This window comes from Hypanus sabinus, chromosome 17, assembly GCF_030144855.1.
Source record: "Hypanus sabinus isolate sHypSab1 chromosome 17, sHypSab1.hap1, whole genome shotgun sequence".
Classification (NCBI taxonomy): Eukaryota; Metazoa; Chordata; class Chondrichthyes; order Myliobatiformes; family Dasyatidae; genus Hypanus; species Hypanus sabinus.
Window position 1 is genome coordinate 29,740,825 of NC_082722.1, and position 21,654 is coordinate 29,762,478.

The 21,654-nt window shown below is 42.1% G+C and overlaps 1 protein-coding gene across 1 annotated transcript in view; it reads right to left on the bottom strand.

The window, feature by feature from the left end:
- carmil2 (capping protein regulator and myosin 1 linker 2) overlaps nt 1–21,654 on the bottom strand; it is a 159,450-nt gene that overhangs the window by 53,005 nt on the left and 84,791 nt on the right. Inside the window, exons 15-25 of the mRNA XM_059992767.1 lie at nt 15,264–15,340; nt 13,183–13,287; nt 10,313–10,382; nt 8,778–8,859; nt 8,600–8,696; nt 8,439–8,493; nt 6,847–7,019; nt 2,676–2,744; nt 1,354–1,447; nt 1,136–1,234; nt 381–509 (exon numbers count right to left, since the gene is read on the bottom strand). Of these exons, the coding sequence (XP_059848750.1) occupies nt 381–509; nt 1,136–1,234; nt 1,354–1,447; nt 2,676–2,744; nt 6,847–7,019; nt 8,439–8,493; nt 8,600–8,696; nt 8,778–8,859; nt 10,313–10,382; nt 13,183–13,287; nt 15,264–15,340 (1,050 nt within the window). The remainder of the gene's footprint in view (nt 1–380; nt 510–1,135; nt 1,235–1,353; nt 1,448–2,675; nt 2,745–6,846; nt 7,020–8,438; nt 8,494–8,599; nt 8,697–8,777; nt 8,860–10,312; nt 10,383–13,182; nt 13,288–15,263; nt 15,341–21,654) is intronic.

The following is a 21,654-nucleotide window of genomic DNA, read 5'->3' on the forward strand; positions in this document are numbered from 1 at the left end:
ATTTCGTTTTCCTGTAAACGCCTCCAAGAAAATTAATCTCAACAGTAACATTGAGATTAATTTTGATAATCTTTGATAATAAATTTGAATTTGAACTTTGAATCTAGTTTTGATCAATAAGATGCTTATTATGATTAGCAAAAAATCATAATACAATGAAAAATGTTTCAAGCATTTTTTAAAATTCAAGATGTGTTCTTCCCCAAATATTGGTAATCATGATAATTCAAACACACTACCCAGTATACTTTGCAAAGATTATTACTTAAACCATGTCAATGTATACTCCAATGGGCCTTCATTTCAGCACAATGGTGCAGTAAAATATACTTGTAGGTATCTAATAATTTGAAAAGACATCAGTCTTTCCAGGGACTCACTGTGGTTAATGTCTTGGCATCCTTAATGATTTCTTCAGCAAATATTATATCTTCTTGCTTTTCTTTTTCAGAACCATTATTAATAATGTGCAAATATTCTTGCACCTTTTCACACATACCGTCCACCATCTGTAAAAACAAGAAAGCAGGTTATTTTGGATTTGATGCATTGCTTGACAATAGATATTACCTTCTATGTCCTTGCTTGCTGCTATTGGTCAATACTTATTACTGTAACTTTTTATGCCGACATTTCCCATTGAACTTTACATTCTTCACAATGTAATTGCAGGTTCTATGTAGCTGTTCTCTAAACCCTCTTTCCAACCCTAATGAAATCTAAATGTAAAAGAATCTTCATATTCAGGAACTCAATTATTAAATTATTAACATTAATATAAGTTTAAGAAAAATAAATGCACAAATTCAGTTTCAGTCTTGACGAAGGGTCTCGGCCCGAAACGTCGACAGTGCTTCTCCCTATAGATGCTGCCTGGCCTGCTGTGTTCTACCAGCATTTTGTGTGTGTTCAGTTTTAACTTCACTTTACCAGAAGTTTTGCAATTTTACCTTTGATCCCATAGATATAGTTTGACAATGCAATGTTAAAATTATCCCTAGTATTAAGATTTTTCTATTAGTTTTGCAAAGGAAAACAACTCAATAGCTTTCTCCAAACCTGCTTACTGTTAACCATTGTCAAAAATAATGATAAATGCAGGTTTTTCCCCATTAGGATTGAAAGATCTTCTTACTTGTTGTGTGGAACTTGTTACAATTCTTTCCTGTAGTCGAAAAGCCTGCTCTGGAGAAACTTTCTTCATCTGATTGTTTCGAAGGAGGTAAGATTGCACCTGGAAATGAAGAATTGGCTATTAAAGCCTTGTACACTTCCAAGCCAGTGTGCACGCTCATTGCTTTAACAATTCCTTTCTGCAGTGCTGTGTGGAACATATTCATCAATGACCCTTACCTTCTGCAGAGCCTCTTCGGTTTTCTCTGCGTTGTTACGACAAGCCTGGGATACATCACTCATCGGCAAAGGCATTGACCTCAGAGTATAATTCCTAAAAACAACCACAATTATTACACATATGACTGATTGATCTACATTAAAAATCACAAAATAATAACTAAAATTGTGAAAGAATGAAGCAGGACAAAGTTATTTCAGAAACTGGAACTATAATTTTTGGTCTTTTTTTTATCAATATTTTTCATTGTCATCATCAAATGCCTGTTACACCTCTGGTAGGGTAGCAATATCAACACTTAATAGATGCAAGAGTTCAGAATTTTCTTACGCTAGTTTTTAATGAATCCTTTTAAAAAAAAATTTACTTGGTTTAGTATTTATGACTAAATCCAACGCTTTTCTATACCCCAGACATTCATTGATTGCATTCAAAACAGAGGTTGATAGATTTCTGGAAAGTAGAGGAATCAAAGATCGTGGGAATTGGGCAGAATAATGGTACAAAAGATGCAGCTGCTTTCATACTTATATTTCCTTACCACAGACAAGATCTTGTTGAAAGGTGGATGAGTCTTGAGAGAGCCAATGGCCTATTCTACTCTTATTCCTCACATTTTTATGTTGAATGCTACAATGGGATGGTTAATGCTGCCCGAATTACCTAAGGTGAGTGCAGAAGGGAAATCTCACAGCCTTGGGCCAGTCATCCAGACTCAGTTACAACTAACCCTGACATGCTGCGGAGTTCTGCCTTGTCAAAATTTTAATGGATTTTATGAGTTTTACATGCCTCGGATATCTACAAGTATTTAACCATTATTAAAATGCACAATTTTAAAAAGTGGTTTAGAAATGAAATAGCAGTCAGAAGACATTAAAAAAAATACTTAACTTCCCTTTAATTCCCAAATTGGAGAGCTGGAACCCCCAGTAAAAGCAGTGTCTCGGAATCGGCAGTAAGTCAATTGTCAAGTCTGCTGGTGCAGGACACGAGGGGCAATTGCCCAGTGCACTGTTGGAGAATTCCAGCCAGACTGAATGAGTAAAACAGCAGAGGGGGTGTGCCCAGCATTATCTGTCACTCAGTAAGTCCTGGTATGCATGCAAGCTTGGGCACAAGTCCTGGAGTTCTTTGCACAACAGCATGTGACTCAGTTCAAAGGGCCGAGGGTGGTAAATTCCTTCAAAAGTGCGGGTTCTGGTTTATTGGATTGGGCTTAATGTGAATCTTTAACACACAAAAATAAAACTGCAGACTTTTATTACAGAGTTACACTTCACAGGAAGTCAATATTAGCTGTATATTATATCACAATTACCTCTCTAGAGCCCTTGCAACATCCAGGAATCCCACTGCTGTTGTATTATTTCTGTCCCAGATCACAGTTCTGTCATTACAAAATCATAATTGTCATTAACTGTTCTATATCCGCAAGCAACTTTTACATCACAAATGTGATGGAAAATTGTCAACTGTGTCACAGATAGACATTATTTACACTATACCACATGATAATTGCTTATAAAATATCTTTTTGTATCATCACTCATTTTACAACGACATACACATTATTGCATCAAAGTTTAACAAAACAGTCATAGTTTCATATGGCACAAACACATCTCCTTGGTTCCACTATACCCATGACACCATTTGAACATATCAACACTAATCGCATTTACTCACATTAGGTCCATAGCCTTCTACCCTTTAGTGCCTCAAGTACTCTCTTTAAATGTTGTGAGAACATCTGCCCCCACCATTTTTACAGGCTGCACAATCCAAACTGTCATCACCATCTGTGTTAAAATTTCCCCCTCAGACCCCTATCACCTATGCTTCCTAGTCTTAGACACCCTCACTGCCTGCAAGTAAATCAAGATAACATTTTTAGAATTTACATTCCCCCTTAGAACCTTAATGAAATCTAACATATTCATGGACAGGAAGTGCCCCAGAAGGTCATTTAACCAAATTAAGTGTTTTCACGTCCACTGCACTGGAACCACACCTTATGTGTTCTGTAAACTACTGAGTGGGATGCCAAGAATTTTCATTGTAAGCAACGACAGCTATAGCCCAATTTTACTTTCATCTATGAAACTAACATAGACAAAAAAGTACTCTTTATACCAATAGAAGGCACCTCAAGTGGTGAAATTTGGATTGAGTTAGTTTTGGCTCAGTTGACTGTACTCTTGTCTGGGTCACTGCTTCACTGAGCTCCCGGTGAGTATTAAACACTGTAGTGCTGGGAGTCACTTAGAACTTTCTCTCAGCCAGATGCAAGAGGTGAGAAGCCACCAGTTCAAAGAGGAGCTTATCTCCGGTGGCATAGCCACAATCTGTCCCTCAGCATTACTAAAAATAGGTCATGCAGCACTGCTTACAAGAGCTTGCTGCCTCTAAACCAAACAGCAGTAACACCTCAGAACGGATTTGCTAAAATGTGCTTTGGGTCACCATGTGAAAGATGCCATACAAACACATAAATTATGTGAAGGAGTCACAACTTGCCCCGTCAAAATCATGCTGAACTGATTGTAATCCCTGCTTCCCTGTGATAACCTTTCACCCTCTTGCTTACCAACTTCCTGTCTTAAAAATACACAAAGCCTGTAGCCAGAGCTTTTTTTTGAGGAAGAGAGTTTTGTTGACACACAACCTCAGAAAAGTATTGGCAACCCTTTACTGTTAAATAATAACTCCCAATTTCAGAATATCACACAAAAACAAAACACAATCTCCACCCTCTCTTTTTTCTTTGATAATCATTGATACAAACACCATCGATAGAATTGAATGTTGATAAAAGACTACTTCTCTGAGCAGATGCTCCTGCACAATGGGTCTCTAACACAACCCCTGATGTCTGCTTGCTAACATTAATAGATGAAAATCAGATGCTTTGAGTGCATGAATTCCTGGAATTGGAACGTCTCCAAATAACAATTTTCATTTGTTCTCAACTTAGTCTGATCAATCCTGAGCACATTTGCCCCAAACTAAGAAAAATAGAACCAGAAGTTCCATTTGGATGCCCTGGTAAGGTAGTGGTCAACGCAATGTTATTGCAGCTCAGGACTTTGGAATTTGGAATTCAATCTGGCGTCCTCTGTAAGGAGCTTGTATTTTCTCCCTGTGGAATTTACTCTGGATGATCCGGTTTCCTCCCACGGTCCAAACACATACCGGTGAATAGGTTGATTGGTTATTGTAAATTGTCCCGTGATTAGGTTAGGGTTAAACTCGGGGTTTTTGAGGGTTACAGTGCAGCTCAAAGGGTCAGAAGGGCCTATTCTGCAATGTGTCTCTAAATAAATCAAATATTTAAGATGAAATGTCATCAACCTGAAATGTTAACCTTGTTTCTCCTTCCACAAGTACTGCTGACTGATGAGTATTTCCAGCTTTTTCTGCATTTACAACTCATACCGACTCAGAGATGAAAATGTTACAAAACAAAGTTGACATTAGTGTCAAAACCCAAGCCCTGTTATGAGTGCTGTTTAAGGGCTTTAATTAGAATGAAAGTAGGAAGTGAAAATATCAGGATTTCAGGAAGCTAACACAAGGAAGTGTGTAAGGGTGAAAGTAAGGGCAATGAAGACAGAGTAAATGTACACCCTGGACAATTTACGCAACTGGACCCTCAATTTCCTCATTTGCAAACCCCAATCAGTTCAGATTAGCAACAACATTTCCCTCACAATCCCCATCAGCACAAGGCTGTGAGCTTAGCCCCCTGCTCTACTCACTTTACACTTAAGACTGTGTGGCTAAGAACAGCTCCAATGTCATATTTAAGCTTTCTGAAAACATCACTGCTGTGGCCGAATCAAAGATGGTAACAAATCAGCATACAGGAGGGAGGTTGAAAATCTGGCTGAGCGGTGCCACAACAACAACCTCTCACTCAATGTCAACTAGACCAAGGAGCAGATTATTGACTACAGGAGGAGGAAACCGAAAGTCCATCAGCTATCAGGCGATCAAAGATGGAGAGGGTCAGCAACTTTGAATTCCTTGCTGATATCATTTTAGAGGACCTATCCTGGGCCCTGGGCAATTAGGAAGAAAGCACGACAACATTTCTCCTTCCGTAGAAGTTTGTGAAGATTCAGCATGACATCAAATACCTGACAAACCTCTATAGATGTGTGGTGGAGAGTATATTGACTGGTTGCAACACAGCCTGTTACGGAAAAACCAATGCTCTTGAATGGAAAATCCTACGAGAAGTAGTAGATACGGCCTAGTCCATCACGGATAAAGCTGTTCCCACCATTTAACATATCGACACAGAGTGATGTCGCAGTAAAGCAATATCCATCATCAGGGGCCCCCACCATCCTGGTCATACTCTCTTCTCATGGCTGCCATCAGAAAGAATATACAGGAAACTCAGGACTCACACCAGCAGGGTGAGGAACAGTTATTACCCCACAACCACCAGGTTCTTGAACCAGTAGGGGATAACTTCACTTGTCCCATCACAAAAATGATGGATGATGAAATCACTGAACAAGAATCTTCAGACCTGGATTATTAATCTGGATGAGTCTAAATTCCACAATGACTGGTCCATAATTTGATTTAAACAACCACTGACTCAGTACAAGCTAAATTAAGGGTAGATAATACAGGCTGGATCTGTCATTTAGGTCTGCACTCCAGAGATGAACAATTGAAAAGAACGTCATCTTTTTCTAAGTATGTAGTAGTAATTGCGTCGATAATTGTAAAGTTAATAAGGAGGATCAATTTTAGTTACTGGGAAATTACTTAACCAATGTACTTTTGACATTTTGAATACACCTTTCCTGTACAATTTTCATATTTCAGCACTGGTAATCAGCATTATACGTTCTATAAAATAAGCATCATTAACCACATTCTAAAGCAGTACCAGTCATGGTCTCAGGAGAAGTTGTACTTGACTCTGTATGTTCATCATAAAAGAGGGGCATTTTATTGGAATCCTGTTATTGCTGCGTCAGCACTGTGAAGATTCAAGCAGTTTTACACTGTTGTAACACAATCCAGTCCTCCCGAGTTTATGATTGCCTGACTTATGGAGAATCTGTGTACACGGACAAGCGTTTCCGGGAAACAAGCTGGAATCATCCGCTGCTGCGGGATTGCAGGCACTTCCTGCAGGGTGGGGAATGAGCACCCCCCCCCCCAACACGCTCCTTCAGCATCACAGCTGAGCTGAGCAGGACTGGGAGCACAGAGCAGGTTTATTCAGTCATTCTGTGAGGCGTGCTGGCACCTGTTCACTCTCCTGTCATGGCTATTTCCGTAACCCTCTCCCTCGCACCACCTTGTTCGTGTTACAGGCAGTTCTCAGGAACAGAACAGTGTCCTAATCTGGGATGTCCTGTAAAGTGTAGAACTATTCTCTGCCCAACTTTCCGCACAGTCCATGTGACATAAACTCTTGGTGACAGAGGGCTAATTAATATTGCATGTATAATCACACATACTCAAGAGTTGTATTAATCTGCAAAGCTTTGGCCAGCATCTTTGCTCCAATGTCTCCCATGGCATTTCCACTGATATCAACCTTTTTCAGGCAGGTGTTGCTGCCCAGAGCATTAATGAGAACATTTGCTCCAGATTTTAATCGTGAATCTGCAACCGACAGTGACTGGAGAGGCTGAAAAGAAAAAAAAAACTTTTAAAAATTATTTCCTTATAAAATGCACTTTGACCACACTTTTGCCCTTGTTACTTCTTTGCTTTCTTGCCCATTTATATAATTAACAGCTAAAAGGGGAAGCAAATGGCTGAATCGAAGGCTTTGATCTGTGCTGCACTGTGACAACTAGGAAAAGGGACCAGGCTTTCTTTGTTACAAATACGTTGAAATGCATTGTCCGACAGCCAACACTCTGAGGCAGCCATGTTTCAGGTGCACACCCAGAACTGACGAATCCTACCCTGCACATCTTTGGAATGAGAGCACCCAGAGGAAACCTGCGTGGGGAGAATGTCCAAGTTCCTTACAGACAGCACCAGGAACTGAACTGAAAGCATCGCGCTACTCATTATGCTACTGTGCTGACCTCAAACTTTTAAGAGCCTGCTGCCCATGGAGCCCTGATGGCAGGGATTGAGCGCTCACTCTCCGGAGTTTCTGAGAAGCAACCGCTGCCCTGCGCCTCTAAGCGCTTGTAAATGAGGACACCGAGCGCTCTGCATCTCTGTACCAGCCAAGTCAACTCATGCTATTGTCTTCACTAAAATGCTCTTAAAATTGATCCCCAAGCTTTCAGAATCTGAAAGAAAACCTGAAGCCAACACGACGTTTTAATATGTGATTTGTCAAATCAGAATGCCATTTGGGGTTCCCCAATTCCCACACCTCCCCCTCCTCCAAGCAATTTTGTTGCTGGGAGATATTGTGAATATGCAACTAGAAGCTTTCATAAAAGATCCTGAAAATACACCAGAGTACTTCTCCTTTTTGTGACGTTAAGCAATTTAAATCCAGTAAATACAAAAGCATTTAACAGCTTGAAAACTAGTTGAAACACTGAAAGTAATATCTGTTTCCCTTTATATCAGAAAGCTTTTACGTTTTTGCTATAAAAAATTTTGCCCCCTTTTGTCTCTGCAGTCTTCCTATCGGCCATCTTTTATAGAGATAGGTCATTCCCGTGTTACAGCGGCCTGCCTTATGGACATACACATATGTTCCCTTTATGTTATTATTAAAATGCTTCATTAAAACTGTTCATATTACATATTCCTTTAATTTAATCAGGGTGGTGTTGGTGTGATTGCTCGATGAAATGAAACAATGGCAAGTAAATGATATGGGTTACAAGAGAAAATGTATGTTTCTAACTTACGAAGTTAATTGCCTTACAGACATCTCTGAGAAACGGAACCCTTGCCTAAACGTGGAGACCACCTGTATTTGCTTTTTACCAAAGTTTCAAACTTCCAGTAGTGATAAAGGATCAGCTAACTTTGTCATCAATTTTTCCCCCGCTAGAGTGCCTTAATTCAAAATGTTTTAATTTGATTTGCTTTTATGATCTGATAAAATAGCTGAAGGCGATACACTTACACATTCTTCATCCTGGATAAGCTGAACAATCCTGTGAAGAACATCTGCCAAAGCTCTGAAAATATTAATCCAAACATATGCAGTTAATTCGTCCGTCTAAAATACGAACAGTAAGTGTTCTTTTTAAAAAAATGTCAGCATGTGACAAATCCTATATTTACTTTGATTTTATACTGAAATTTTTCCCAAGTGCTACGTGTCGGATGGATTTGCTTCTCCCAATAGATAAGACCAATGTTACCATGTCAGAGTCAAACCCTGCAAAGGAGAGGAAACATGAAGTGAACACCGTCAACTTGCTCAGAGTCGGTCAAATTGTTCCTGCAGGAAGTCACCTACCGTTGTCCGATAAATCCAGACTGCTGATAGCACTGGCGTCAATAATATGATCCTGGATCACCTGAGCACCTGCTGATCTCAGCTGAACAAGACAACAAAGAGAAGAGGTTTGCTTTAATAGACATTCTGGGCTGCACTTCCTTTCGTGGTTTGTGCCTGAAGTGTTGAAAGCCAAAGACCCACCCAGGCTGGTTAAAGGTGACAGCAATAGTTAGGCATTATCCAGTGAAGGGTCTCGGCCTGAAACGTCGACTATACTCTTTTCCATAGATGCTGCCTGGCCTGCTGAGTTCCTCCAGCATTTTGTGTGTGTTGCTTGGATTTTCAGCATCTGCAGGTTTTCTGGTGTTCGTGTTAGACATTATTTAATCACACTGAGTGAAATAAACTTATAGATGATTCCTTTTCAATGGCCACTCATAAATCTGTGCACTGAAAGCTCCTGAGGGCTGAGTACAAGGAATTACTGGGTTGTACACTGCAAAAAGTAGGCCCTTCAGCCCATTATCCCTATGTCACCCACGTACACGTTTAGACTGCCAGACGGAGAAGCAGAATTGGGCCATTTAGCCCAACTCTACTCCGCCATTCAAACATGGCTGATTTATTATCCCCCCCCCCTCTGCTTATTCTTCCACCTTCTCCCCATAACCTTTGATACCTTTCATTTGTTAACCCTTTCATCCCCAGAATAGTTCTTGCAAACCTCCACTGGACCCTCTCGGTATGCTAGCATGTTCTTCTCCAATTATTTTCACATTCTACCTTATCAATCACTGTCATAATTTTATACATAGTACCTCCATCAAAGTCACCCCCCTCCATCCTCTGCTCCAAGGAAAACAATCTCAGCCACTCGCCAATATGACATCCAGCTCCAGCCTGACATGTCTAACCACTCTGATAGCAGCCAGCCCAGAGAAGTGGATGAGAAGGAGGCTGAGGGCAATAATGACTCACATTCTGTATTTTCACCCTTGAGTGCCCCCAGTAAGTAACCAGGGCTGTCTCATTTGAATAATGGCATATTTTGATGCAAGGAACTTGCACAACAGGAAACTCTACAAGCATTATTTACGAAGCCCAGAGGCCTACTGTAATATGGTGGCAGGTTGCGCAGGAGAAAATGACGTTAAATTCTTTTGCTTTACTATAAATAGGAGGCTGCCTATGTTGATGAAACTGCACTTCTGTTATTTCATAGCTGAGCACTTTTTCAATTTGCTTTTGCTGATCATTAATAATGTAGAAATTCAAGTTCTCTTGTTTTGTTGGAAAGCTGGCTTCTATATTCTTCTACTTCCTTCAGGTTTAACAACATTACCAATTTAGAGTTGCTGCTTTCATGCACATGACTTTTTTTTCACTTTGATGTTTTGAAACAAAAGTTATGAACCCAGGACGAGTAATGAATGTGTTGGAAAAATCTTAAGTGTCAAAATATAGAAAAGGGCCATTATTTTGTTTTTCTTTAACACACAAAATGTCGCGCAGATGCCCTCTCGGGAGTGACGCATCACGTTCCTGCCCATTACCTCACAGTTACTAAGGTCCAAGTGCACATCGCAGATGTGGGTGTTGCAGGCGAGGCCTTGAAGAATGGCTCTGTGGAGCATAAAGATAAAAACTATCAGCAAAGCCAATTGCCATTCTAAGCACTAAACGAGGCAAGCGTACGTCATCTCAAGAACTTGATGATTGTGCTTAGCAATAAAACTGGAATTTCCAAAACTGACTTGACATTAGTTCTGAAGAAGGATCTCAGTGTTTATTCATTTCCATAGATGCTGCCTGACCTGCTGAGTTCCCCTGGCATTTTGTGTGCAATGCTCTGGATTTCCAGCATGTGCAGAATGTTTCGTGTTTTCACATTCACAGCTTTTTTTTTCTTTGATTTTTTTAAGGCCAACAGGCCAGACTGTCCAACCTGTCTCTGGTTTTCGTGTCTACTGAGACGGTAGGGCCTGCTACATAGCAAACCAGTTTCCTGACTAACCATCTGACAGCAAGGCCGAATTCATGCTGTGCAGCCATTTTGGAATCTCAGCGTCTCCGCTTCACCTCCCCACCCCCCCATGCTTCCAACCACGGCATAGGCGCCCCTCAGGGCTGTGTCCGAAGCCCTCTCCTTTACTCTCTGTACACCCATGACTGTGTCACCACTCACAGCTCCAATCTGCTAACTAGATTTGCTGGAGACACTACACCGATTGGGCAATAATGAGGCAGCCTACAGAGGGGAAGTCATCACCCTGACACAGTGGTGTCAAGAAAACAACCTCTACCTCAATGTCACAGAAACTGAGGAGCTGGTTGTGGACTACAGGAGGAATGGAGACAGGCTAACCACTATTGACATCAGTGGGTCTGGGGCTGAGAGGGTGAACAGCTTTAAAGTCCTCAGCATAAACATCACCGAGGATCTCACGTGGTCTGTACATACCAGCTGGGTGGTGAAAAAGGCACAACAGCGCCTCTTTCACCTCAGACGGTTGAAGAAGTTTGGTGTGGTCCCTGATGCACCATCAATAACTCACTCTGAGATGTAAAGGCGAGATATTGGCTTTTAATGACTGGAAGAAGGAACAAGCAGTGGTTGACCACCATGCTACATCCTGGAGACAGAGAGGCCGGGCTCAGACCTCGATCGCCTTTATACAGGGGTCTGTGGGAGGAGCCACAGGAGCAGTCAGCAGGGGGCGTGTCCTGACAGGTATATGTAGTTCGCCACATTCCCCCAAATTCTAAGAACTTTCTTCAAGGGCACAATTGAGAGCATCCTGACTGGCTGCATCACTGCCTGGTAGGGAACTGTACTTCTCTTAATCCCAGGACTCTGCAGAGAGTGGTGCAGACAGCCCAGCGCGTCTGTAGATATGAACTTCCCACTATTCGGGGCATTTACAAAGAGAGGTGTGTGAAGGATCATTGGGGACCCAAATCACCCCAACCAAAAACTGTTCCAGCTGCTACCATCTGAGAAACGGTACCACAGCATAAAAGCCAGGACCAACAGGCTCCGGAACAGCTTCCTCCACCAGGCCATCAGACTGATGAATTCATGCTGAATACATTTATATCTCTATGTTATACTGAATGTCGTACATACTATTTATTACAAATTACTATAAATTGCACTTTTGGATGGAGATGTAACATAAAGATTTTTACTCCTCATGTATTTGAAGGATGTAAGAATTGAAGTCAATTCAATTCAGATTTTCTTTTCAAACCCTACTATGCAGGAGATGCACAGTGCAAGTGCATCCTGATTTAAAGCACAAATGTTTATCTTTTACATGGCCTTCAAAATCTATTTGCTGAAACTCAGCCTGCAGTACCACGAATTTCACTTCATCTTTTTTAACAAATCAGCCAGAGTAACTTCCTTTTATTCTTTATGTGTCACACAAAATATGCTTCGATGTGTCTGCATCAAAGCACAAAGGCTGGACTCTAATGGACACTGTTAAAAGATGATCTGTGAAGTCTAAAAGTGACTAGAGGTGACACAGCCTGCGGCTTGTGCATCTTTTACCTGTGTTCTCTGCAGGGTCTCAAGCGGAATGGGATCTGAAGCCATGGTCCACCCATAGGCATTCAAACCCCACTGGTTATCAACTGAGTTCTTGAGAGGACAGGCTATAGTCAGTAAATTTTCTGTTAATTGCTACTTCAGACTGCAAAAATGCTTTCCGACTAGAGAAGCCCTGGAGTTTTCTCAGTGCAAATTAATTTTCAAAATGTAATGGTATTCAAACCACTTTTATCAGCCTGCACGCTCACCAGCTACTTACTGATCAGCCAGCAAAATCAGTTACATCATCTGAGCTTTAAATCGTTGAATGACTGTAGACCTACATGCTGAAAACTAGACTGCTTTGAATAGAACCAGCCACTGAAAAATAGAGTACAAACAGTGTTTGAAAATATTACGCCACTTTATCAGGATGAGTAACATCCCTGGACCTACAGTACATACAAAGGCAATTTACGGTGGCAAAACATCTCACCTTTGGGATTGCTGAAGGAAAGTGAAGCTCCCAGAGGTAATTCACAGGGGGAATGTGCAAGTTCAGAGGTCAAGGTTAAACCTGGGTCACTTGAACTCTGAACAAGCTGTGCAGTTAGGCTGCTTGACAGATCTGGGTTTTACTAAGGAGTCTCCAATCACTGCTCCATTGATTTCCAAAGTCTTCCTTAACTGAAATTTTTGCAGGTTTGCTCTGTATGTTCTGAAGTTCCTCTGCAGAGGTCACCCATTGGTCTGCTTGGGAATATCATCTTAAAGTGTTGTCAACACAGGCATGGAGTCATTATAAAACAAAATCAATGCTTGTCTTTGGAATGATCTGGACATTTATTACAAGTTCATAGTTAAATGCTTGACTGGTCTATCATTTACCTTACTGCTTCTAGTGGTAGCTTAATACCAGACAGAGTGATACACTTCAAGGATAAACAGGTGCTGAAGAACCGTTTCATTGAAGAAGGGATTTCCTTTGCTTTTCTGCAAGAGATGACATTGCACGGATCAATAACAAGAAAGCTCTGCATGAATGTTCAAAATGTCTACCAGAGGCAATGGTCAGGACACTAAAACTGCTGAACTGCCTAATGGAAATGAAGCTTGCACCAAAACAGCAGACTGGGCAAAATGTCAGCTTTATGACTAGAAGGCTAACTGAAAATCAGAAGCTGGAAATTCTAACCCGCACTTAACTGAAAGGAGGACATGACTGGTGGCATTTTTTTTTGCAGTCAGATTCATCACCAAAACTATTTTACTGAATACATGTCAATGACTCACAGAACACCCACTCAGTCTTTCACTATTCATGTGAGTTTGTTCCTCTTTCTTCACAAAATCATAAGACATAGGAACAGAATTAGGCCATTCGGCCTAACATGTCTGCTCTGCCAATTCATCATGGCTAATATATTATCCCTCTCAACACCATTCTCCTGCCTCTTTCCCATAACCTTTGATGCCCTTACTAATCAAGAACTTATCAACCCCATTTTCGAGATGCTCAACGGCTTGGCTTTCACAGCGATCTGTGGCAATGAATTCTACAGACTCGCCAACTTCTGGCTAAAGAAATTCCTCCTCGTCTAGTAGATATCCTATTCTGAGGCTGTGGCCTCTGGTCCTAGACTCCCCCATTTACTGCCACATTTCTCTTTTGGTCCGATGAAATGCCTCCAGTTGACTATTAACTTCTGAGTTAAAAAACATCAGATTCACCATTTCGAGCTCCCAGATTTAAAAAAAATGTATTCATCATTTTCTGTTGATCTTTAGCAACATGCCAAAGATGAAAGTGGAAATATATACTGATGAGCACAGCTGAAGAGGAGATGGATTGTATTAATGAGAAAAGAACAGAATGGAGAAGAAAAATGCAGGGTCCATGCCTGAATTACCAGTTAGATTTGTCCTGGTCTTGCCACGGGAGGAAGTGCAGCGTGCAATACAAGTCTTGCAAGATGGTCTTGTGTTTTATTTGTTCTTGCAATCTGAATGTTGCTGCCTACAAGTCATTGTGGCCTGGTGTGAGAAGTTAGTTCGGTGCAGACGTCCATAGCATATGGGAGCTAGGGCTTTACTCTTTGGAGAGAAGGAGAATGAGAGGAGACATGATAGAGGTATACAAGATATTAAGAGGAATAGATAGAGTGGACAGCCAGCGCCTCTTCCCCAGGGCACCACTGCTCAGTACAAGAGGACATGGCTTTAAGGTAAGGGGTGGGAAGTTCAAGGGGGATATTAGAGGAAGGTTTTTTACTCAGAGAGTGGTTGGTGCATGGAATGTACTGCCTGAGTCAGTGGTGGAGGCAGACACACTAGTGAAGTTTAAGAGACTACTAGACAGGTATATGGAGGTATTTAAGGTGGGGAGTTATATGGGAGGCAGGGTCAGCACAACATTGTGGGCTGAAGGGCCTGTAATGTGCTGCACTGTTCTATGTTCTATATGAACCATCCTGAGATTTAGAAGGTTCAAACTGCAGACCCTTTGGATGTCACTTCAGTTTTACAGCTACTGATTCATGGGCAGTGCTGATGATGATTATTTTTTATTTTTAGTTAATGTGTGATCCAGGTTTCAAAGCAGCAAATTCAGCTGGTTTATGGAGTCACTCAGGTCACAGGCAACTCAAATAATTTGGGATTTCTGCTTCTCTCTATAAATTAGCCTGATTCAAATGCTAACAGAGAAATCCATCAATAAGCAAAAAGGAGGCATTGAATCACAACTGTCTGATCTCACAGGACAATTCTGATGGGAATCAATATGCATCTCTTTGTCACTAAAACTAATTACCTGGACATTACAATATTATCGTTGTTGGAGTTTGTCCTGCATGAATTGGCTGCCATTCTTTCGACAACACCAACCATCAATGTGGAAAAATATTTTGAGACATCCAGACATTGTGAAAGGTACAAGAGCTCAGTTCTTTTCAATTCATTGGCCTTACTTGTGTGAAATAACATTCCGGTTGAGAATCAGAGAGGTCAGATGTGTACAACACCCTTGATTCAGAGCTCCAAAAAGCTACAGTGGAGAAAAGAGAAAATCAGCTGTGGAACACCAGAGTATAATCTACAACCTGTAAAAACTGATCATTAATAAACATTCTTTATGTAAGCTCAACATTTGATGGAATCGCTCTCAATATTCCTCATTAATTGAACATGGCTAAGAACTTCATTATAGGGCACATCACATTGCAATGTGCATTAAAATCAGCACTCCAGGGGCACCTCTGCAAGCATCAGTAGTACTAAACCTTGACAAGTACATCTTTACCTGCATATAGATTTTTGAAGGCATATACTGAAATCTTTTATCAAGCAACTCCTGCTCACTAATCTGTTTGTCAGGTCCCATTTTGGATTTTGTTAGGACTTCTTGGACCTGACTTGATTCAATCCGGGCTTCAAAAGCGGAACAAAGAGCTATGTTCCAAGACAAGGTGTCTTGGCTGTGGTTGTGAGAAGAATATTGTCCCGCTAAGATATCACAGCAAGAGTTCTTCAGGCAGTATCCTAGACAACCATTGTCAACTCCTTTAACAATGACCTTCCTTTCATTACAAGGTCTGTAGTGGGAAAGATTGCTAAAGATTGTACAATTGTTAAAGCCATTTAGCAAGATTTCACCAATGAAATCAATCTATGCTTGCATGCAGCAAGACCAACACAACATTCCATCATGACTGATAAAGAGAAGGGAACTTTGGAACTATCACAGTGCTGGGCAATGACAGTCTCCACTCAATGGCATTACCATTCCCAAATTCCCCACTGTCAATATCCATTACCATTCCCAAATTCACCACTGTCAATATCCATTACCATTCCCAAATTCCCCACCATCAATATCCATTACCATTCCCAAATTCCCCACTGTCAATATCCATTACCATTCCCAAATTCACCACTGTCAATATCCATTACCATTCCCAAATTCCCCACTATCAATATCCATTACCATTCCCAAATTCCCCACCATCAATAACCATTACCATTCCCAAATTCCCCACCGTCAATATCCATTACCATTCCCAAATTCCCCACTATCAATATCCATTACCATTCCCAAATTCCCCACCATCAATAACTATTACCATTCCCAAATTCCCCACCATCAATATCCATTACCACTCCCAAATTCACCACTGTCAATATCCATTACCATTCCCAATTTCCCCACAATCAATATCCATTACCATTCCCAAATTCCCTTCTGTCAATATCCTGAATTTTCACAATACCATTCCCAAATTCACCACCGTCAATATCCTGGATTATCACATTACCATTCCCAAATTCCCCACCATCAATATCCATTACCATTCCCAAATTCCCCATTATCAATATCACAATACCATTCCCGAATTCCCCACTATCAATATCCATTACCATTCCCAAATTCCCTTCTGTCAATATCCTGGATTATCAAATTACCATTCCCAAATTCCCCACCGTCAATATCCATTACCATTCCCAAATTCCCCACTATCAATATCACATTACCATTCCTAAATTCCCCATCATCAATATCCATTACCATTCCCAAATTCCCCACCATCAATAATCTGGATTACCACTGGCCAGAAACTCAGCACATCCAGCTGCTGTGGCTACAGGAGCATATTAGAAGCTAGACCCCTTGCAACAAGAAACTCATCTCCAGACACATTAATACCTTTCCATTCTGTACATGGTGCTAGCCCAGAACATGATGGAAGATTTTTCATCTATTTGGATGAGTGCACAGACTCCATCCAATACACAGCATATTTGACTGATACCTCAAACATCACATTAAACATTCACTTCCTACCATCTCCATGGGACTACCTTCACAAGAATGGCTTCAGAAGCTCAACATTCATTCATTCTCTCTCTCTCTCTCTCTCTCTCTCTCTCTCTCTCTCTCTCTCTCTCTCTCTCTCTCTCTCTCTCTCTCTCTCTCTCTCTCTCTCTCTCTCTCTCTCTCTCTCTCTCTCTCTCTCTCTCTCTCTCTCTCTCTCTCTCTCCTCCCCCCCCCCCCCCATAGGATGATGATGGTTCCTTTCAGTCAGTTAGTGGGATTTGATATGTGCATCCTGGAGTGGCTGCACAGGCTGATCCTTGACAGGCACTGCTTGTCACGTACTTGGCAGGTGAGGCCTGGAGGGGCAGCAGGGGCAGAAGCTCTGTTTTGGCGCTTCCTGTGCCTTTCCTCTGTGAGCTTGTCCACACCTTTTCTGATGGTGTCCCTCCACTGTGAGTGATCTTGAACCAGATCCCCCCATGTTGGTGGGGCAATGTCAGCTTTCTTGAGGCTCCTGTGCAGAACATCCTTGTACCCATGTAGAGATTGAATCAAGAACCAGAAAAGCCTGCTTTACCTTTGATCAGCTGGCAACTTACATGTATGATCTCAAGATAATTGGGATGGAATAGAAGCTGGTGCAGTCAGTGACATGTGCAGTCCAAGACCTGAATTCATTAAAATATCTTGGATCAAGGTACCAGTGAAGCTCATCCTTCTGCCTCTCAATGACCCTCAACAAAGACGTGAGGGAGAAGGAGAGAATCTGGGTTGAAACTTGCTCCAGGATGTTTTTTATTACTTTAAAACTGCATTTTGAATTACTTTTAATGCTTTCATAAAAGAACTGAGAACTTTAGCAGCAAAGTGATTACTGTGTGTTATATAGAATTGATATTGTTTCTTAAATTCCTCTCTCTTTAATGTCTCCTTTTTTCCTTTTCAAGGTGGCTGGGGTTCTGTTGAGGTCCTGACCTGCAAGTGGCCTCTATTGCATTCTTTTTACGGCAGGTAAGTTCCAGTTCCCAGAACTTTTCTCCAGGCGCGACTCGGAAGATGGCAGCTCTGGGGTACGACCCTGCGCACGACCGATTCCAGGCCGGCGTTGCCAACAGAGGCGTCGCGGGAGACGGAAGGCAGGACTTCGCTGCGGCGCACGTGTGGACGGAGCTCTCCGTAGTCGAGCGGTCACACTTTGTCTCCTGTTCTCTCGACGGTGGGAGAATTCGGTGCTGACCCTTGAGTCGGGAAATCTCGGAGTAAGAAGCGACGCAGCGGGCAGTAATATTGTAGTAGCCACTGTCAGCCTCCCCTTTCACTGTGAAAATGGGTGATAGCTCTCTGTCCCTTGTTAGTGAGAGAGAGAGAGAGCCTGTGGCATGAAGAACTGTCGGGTAAACATTAGCTTTTGTTGACTGTAGACCATGGTTTCTGTGAGGAGCTTGGTGGGTGCTGACACATTTGCTGAAATGGGTTGGGGGTTGATGCATGGGGGAGGGGTGGAGGGGGCTTTGAGGTTCTAATTTTCTCTGTTGTTCATTCATTTGGGGTTCCTCTGTTTCTCGCGGATGTCTGCGAAGACAAGTATTTCAGGTTGCTTCTTGTATACGTTCTCTGATAATAAATGGAAGCTTTTGAAACCATTTGGCTGGTTTTATTGCAAGTTCTTGCAGTTCTCACCACAAAGCCCAGGAGGTGCAACCTTCACAATCAGGTCTTCAAAGGACCTACGCCACAATGCAAGCAACTTGCCTCCTGGGGGGGCGGGGGGTGGGTAGGAGCTTTGGTGATAGGGAGGAGATGTGAGAGCATTCCCAGAACATCAGAGCGATGTGTACAGGGCAGTAGGATGATGAGAATGACGCCTGTAGGAAGCATGAAAGGGGGAGGGGACACAAGGATCCCCAGGTCACTGGGAGATCGCAATAAGGACGTAAACGCCTGCACTTTGGGCAAAGCCTGAAATGCAGGGAAATGCTCAAATCTATTCTTGTGGACGGAGGAAAGATAACCCCATACTCTTCTTGAGCATAGGGTTTGGGCAGTCTCCACCATGCAGCAGCGAGCAGCAAACTACGTGAAGCAACAGAGATTAGTGGATCAGACTGGGCTGATCCTGAAGCTGGAAAGATGGGGGTGATCCTGACTAATGTTCCCGGGCAAAGCTGTGATGCACCATCAATAACTCTCTGAGATGTGAGGCAAGATATCGGCTTTTATTGACTGGAAGAAAGAACAAGCAGCAATTGACCACCATGCTACATCCTGGAGACTGAGGGCCGGGCTCAATCCCCAATCGCCTTTATACCGGGGTCAGTGGACAGAGCCACAGGAGCAGTCAGCGGGGGGGGGGGGGCATATACAGACATGTATATGTAGTTCACCACAAGCTGTCAACGTATGTGTCTACTTGCAGTCATGGAAAGTCATCCACCAGCGTGAGGATGAACAGTGCACTTCAAATGATTCTCCTTTCAATTGCAGAGGAAACTGGGTTAACGAAACCTGGTTGTTGTATAAATAGTAAGAACCATCATTTCTCCAACCACTGAGGTTAGCAGCTCACAAACACACGAATTTTGTTTGTTGATTTACAAGAAACATCATCACCCTGAGGCTAGTTTTAAGTGTAGGAAATATGCAAATCTCTCTGAAAAACAAAAGAGATAAAGGTCCCAACAGGTGCTTTAACAAAATTCCTGTACTCAGGGTCAAGAATATGTTCAACTACTCAGTTTGATTTTAGTATAGAATTGCGTGAACAAATTTCAAACCATTTGTTCCCTTACCGAAGAATCGAAGAAAGCAGGCAGACATTCAACCAGATGAACTGTGCTAGACAGTATTGTTTGTGGCAAGTGTGAATACAGACTCATCTCAAAAGTGAACTTCCAGCTTCCGTTTGGATATCAGGGAAGAGCTGCATCTCCTTTCTCTCAGCTGGGTTCCACAAAGTGGCTAACTTCCCCACCTTCAGGTTAAAGAAAAGTGATGTCCAAAGGACTGGAGAGATAGAGGAGGGAAGGAGGGTCTTACACAAAGACAGAAAAGAATAAAGTATTTTATCACATTAATGCAATTAAGAATATTTTTATTTCCTTTGCCTCAGTATTGTTAAAAAGGATCATCTTTAGGAGAAACACATTGATATTGCTTGCACCAGAAAAATATGGTTGGGTGAACATAACCTTTTCTCCTTGGAGCGATGGAGGATGAGAGGTGACCTAATAGAGGTGTACAGGATAATGAGAGGCTTTTCTACAGAGCTGAAATGGCTAGCACGAGAGGGCATAGTTTTCAGGTGCTTAGAAGTCGGTACAGAGGAGATGTCAGGCGTAAGTTTTTTACACAGAGTGGTGAGTGCATGGAACGGGCTGCCAGCGGCGTTGTTGGAGGCAGAAACGATAGGCTCTTTTAAAAGTCTCCTGGATGGCTACATGGAGCTTAGAAAAATAGAGGGCTTTGGGTAAAGCCTAGGTAGTCCTAAGGTAAGGACATGTTCGGCACGGCTTTGTGGGCTGGCCTGTATTGTGCAGTAGGTTTTCTATGTTTCTACGTTGTGGAGAGATTTTGAAATGGACAGGTGACCTTGAACAAATTTAGTGGTGAGGGAGTCTGCTCCTTAATCAACTCCTTGTTTGATTAAGATAGTGCCAATGTACATCGGCGATTCTCTGCGAGATGTAGAAAATTGTTGTTTTCCTCTTAAGTATATTTGGGTTTGAATGACTTTTGTTTCAATCTGAAGAATGTAAATTTCCTTTTAACAATGGACTACAAAATTACATCAATGATCTTCAGGTCCTACAATCGACAATTCAATGCGAAACAGTTAAGCGCGGCTCCTTTAAAAGGACAGTGCCATGGTTGGGTGCAATTTAAACCAGGCTGAAGTTCGGGGGATGAGGCCTCCTCTACCCAGAATCTTGTTAGCAAATGTGCAGTCGCTGGAAAATAGATTTGACGATCTCAGGGCAAGGCTGCTGTATCAAAGGCAGATCTGAATTGTCTGTTGCCTCGAGACTTGGTTAGCAGTGAACAGGCTGGGTGCAACAGTCAGGCCAGAAGGTTCTACGGTTTTCAGAATGGATCAAACCGTGAACTCTGTTAAGGAAAAGGGTGATGGTGTGTGCTTTTTAGTCACATCTCTTTGGTGTTTGGACATGGGGGTTATGTTGACCTCTTGCTCTCCTGACTTAGGACATTTGACGATCAAACATAGACCGTTCTATTTGCCTCAGGAGTTCTCCTCTGTGATCCTGACCGCAGTTTACATACCGCCAGCGGCTAGTTACAAACAAGCACTCGTGAAACTGCACGATGCTGTCTGTAAACAAGAAACGGCCCATCCCAAAGCATTTCGAATTTTAGTTGGCAACTTTAACAAGGCTTGTTTGAAGAACAATTACCACCAGCACGTAACCTGTTGCACCAGAGGTCCCAGCACATTAGACCACTGCCTCACTACCATAAGGAATGTCTATTGTTCCTTTCAAGCCACATTTTGGCAAGTCGGATCATTTGGCTGTACTCCTACTACCTGTGTA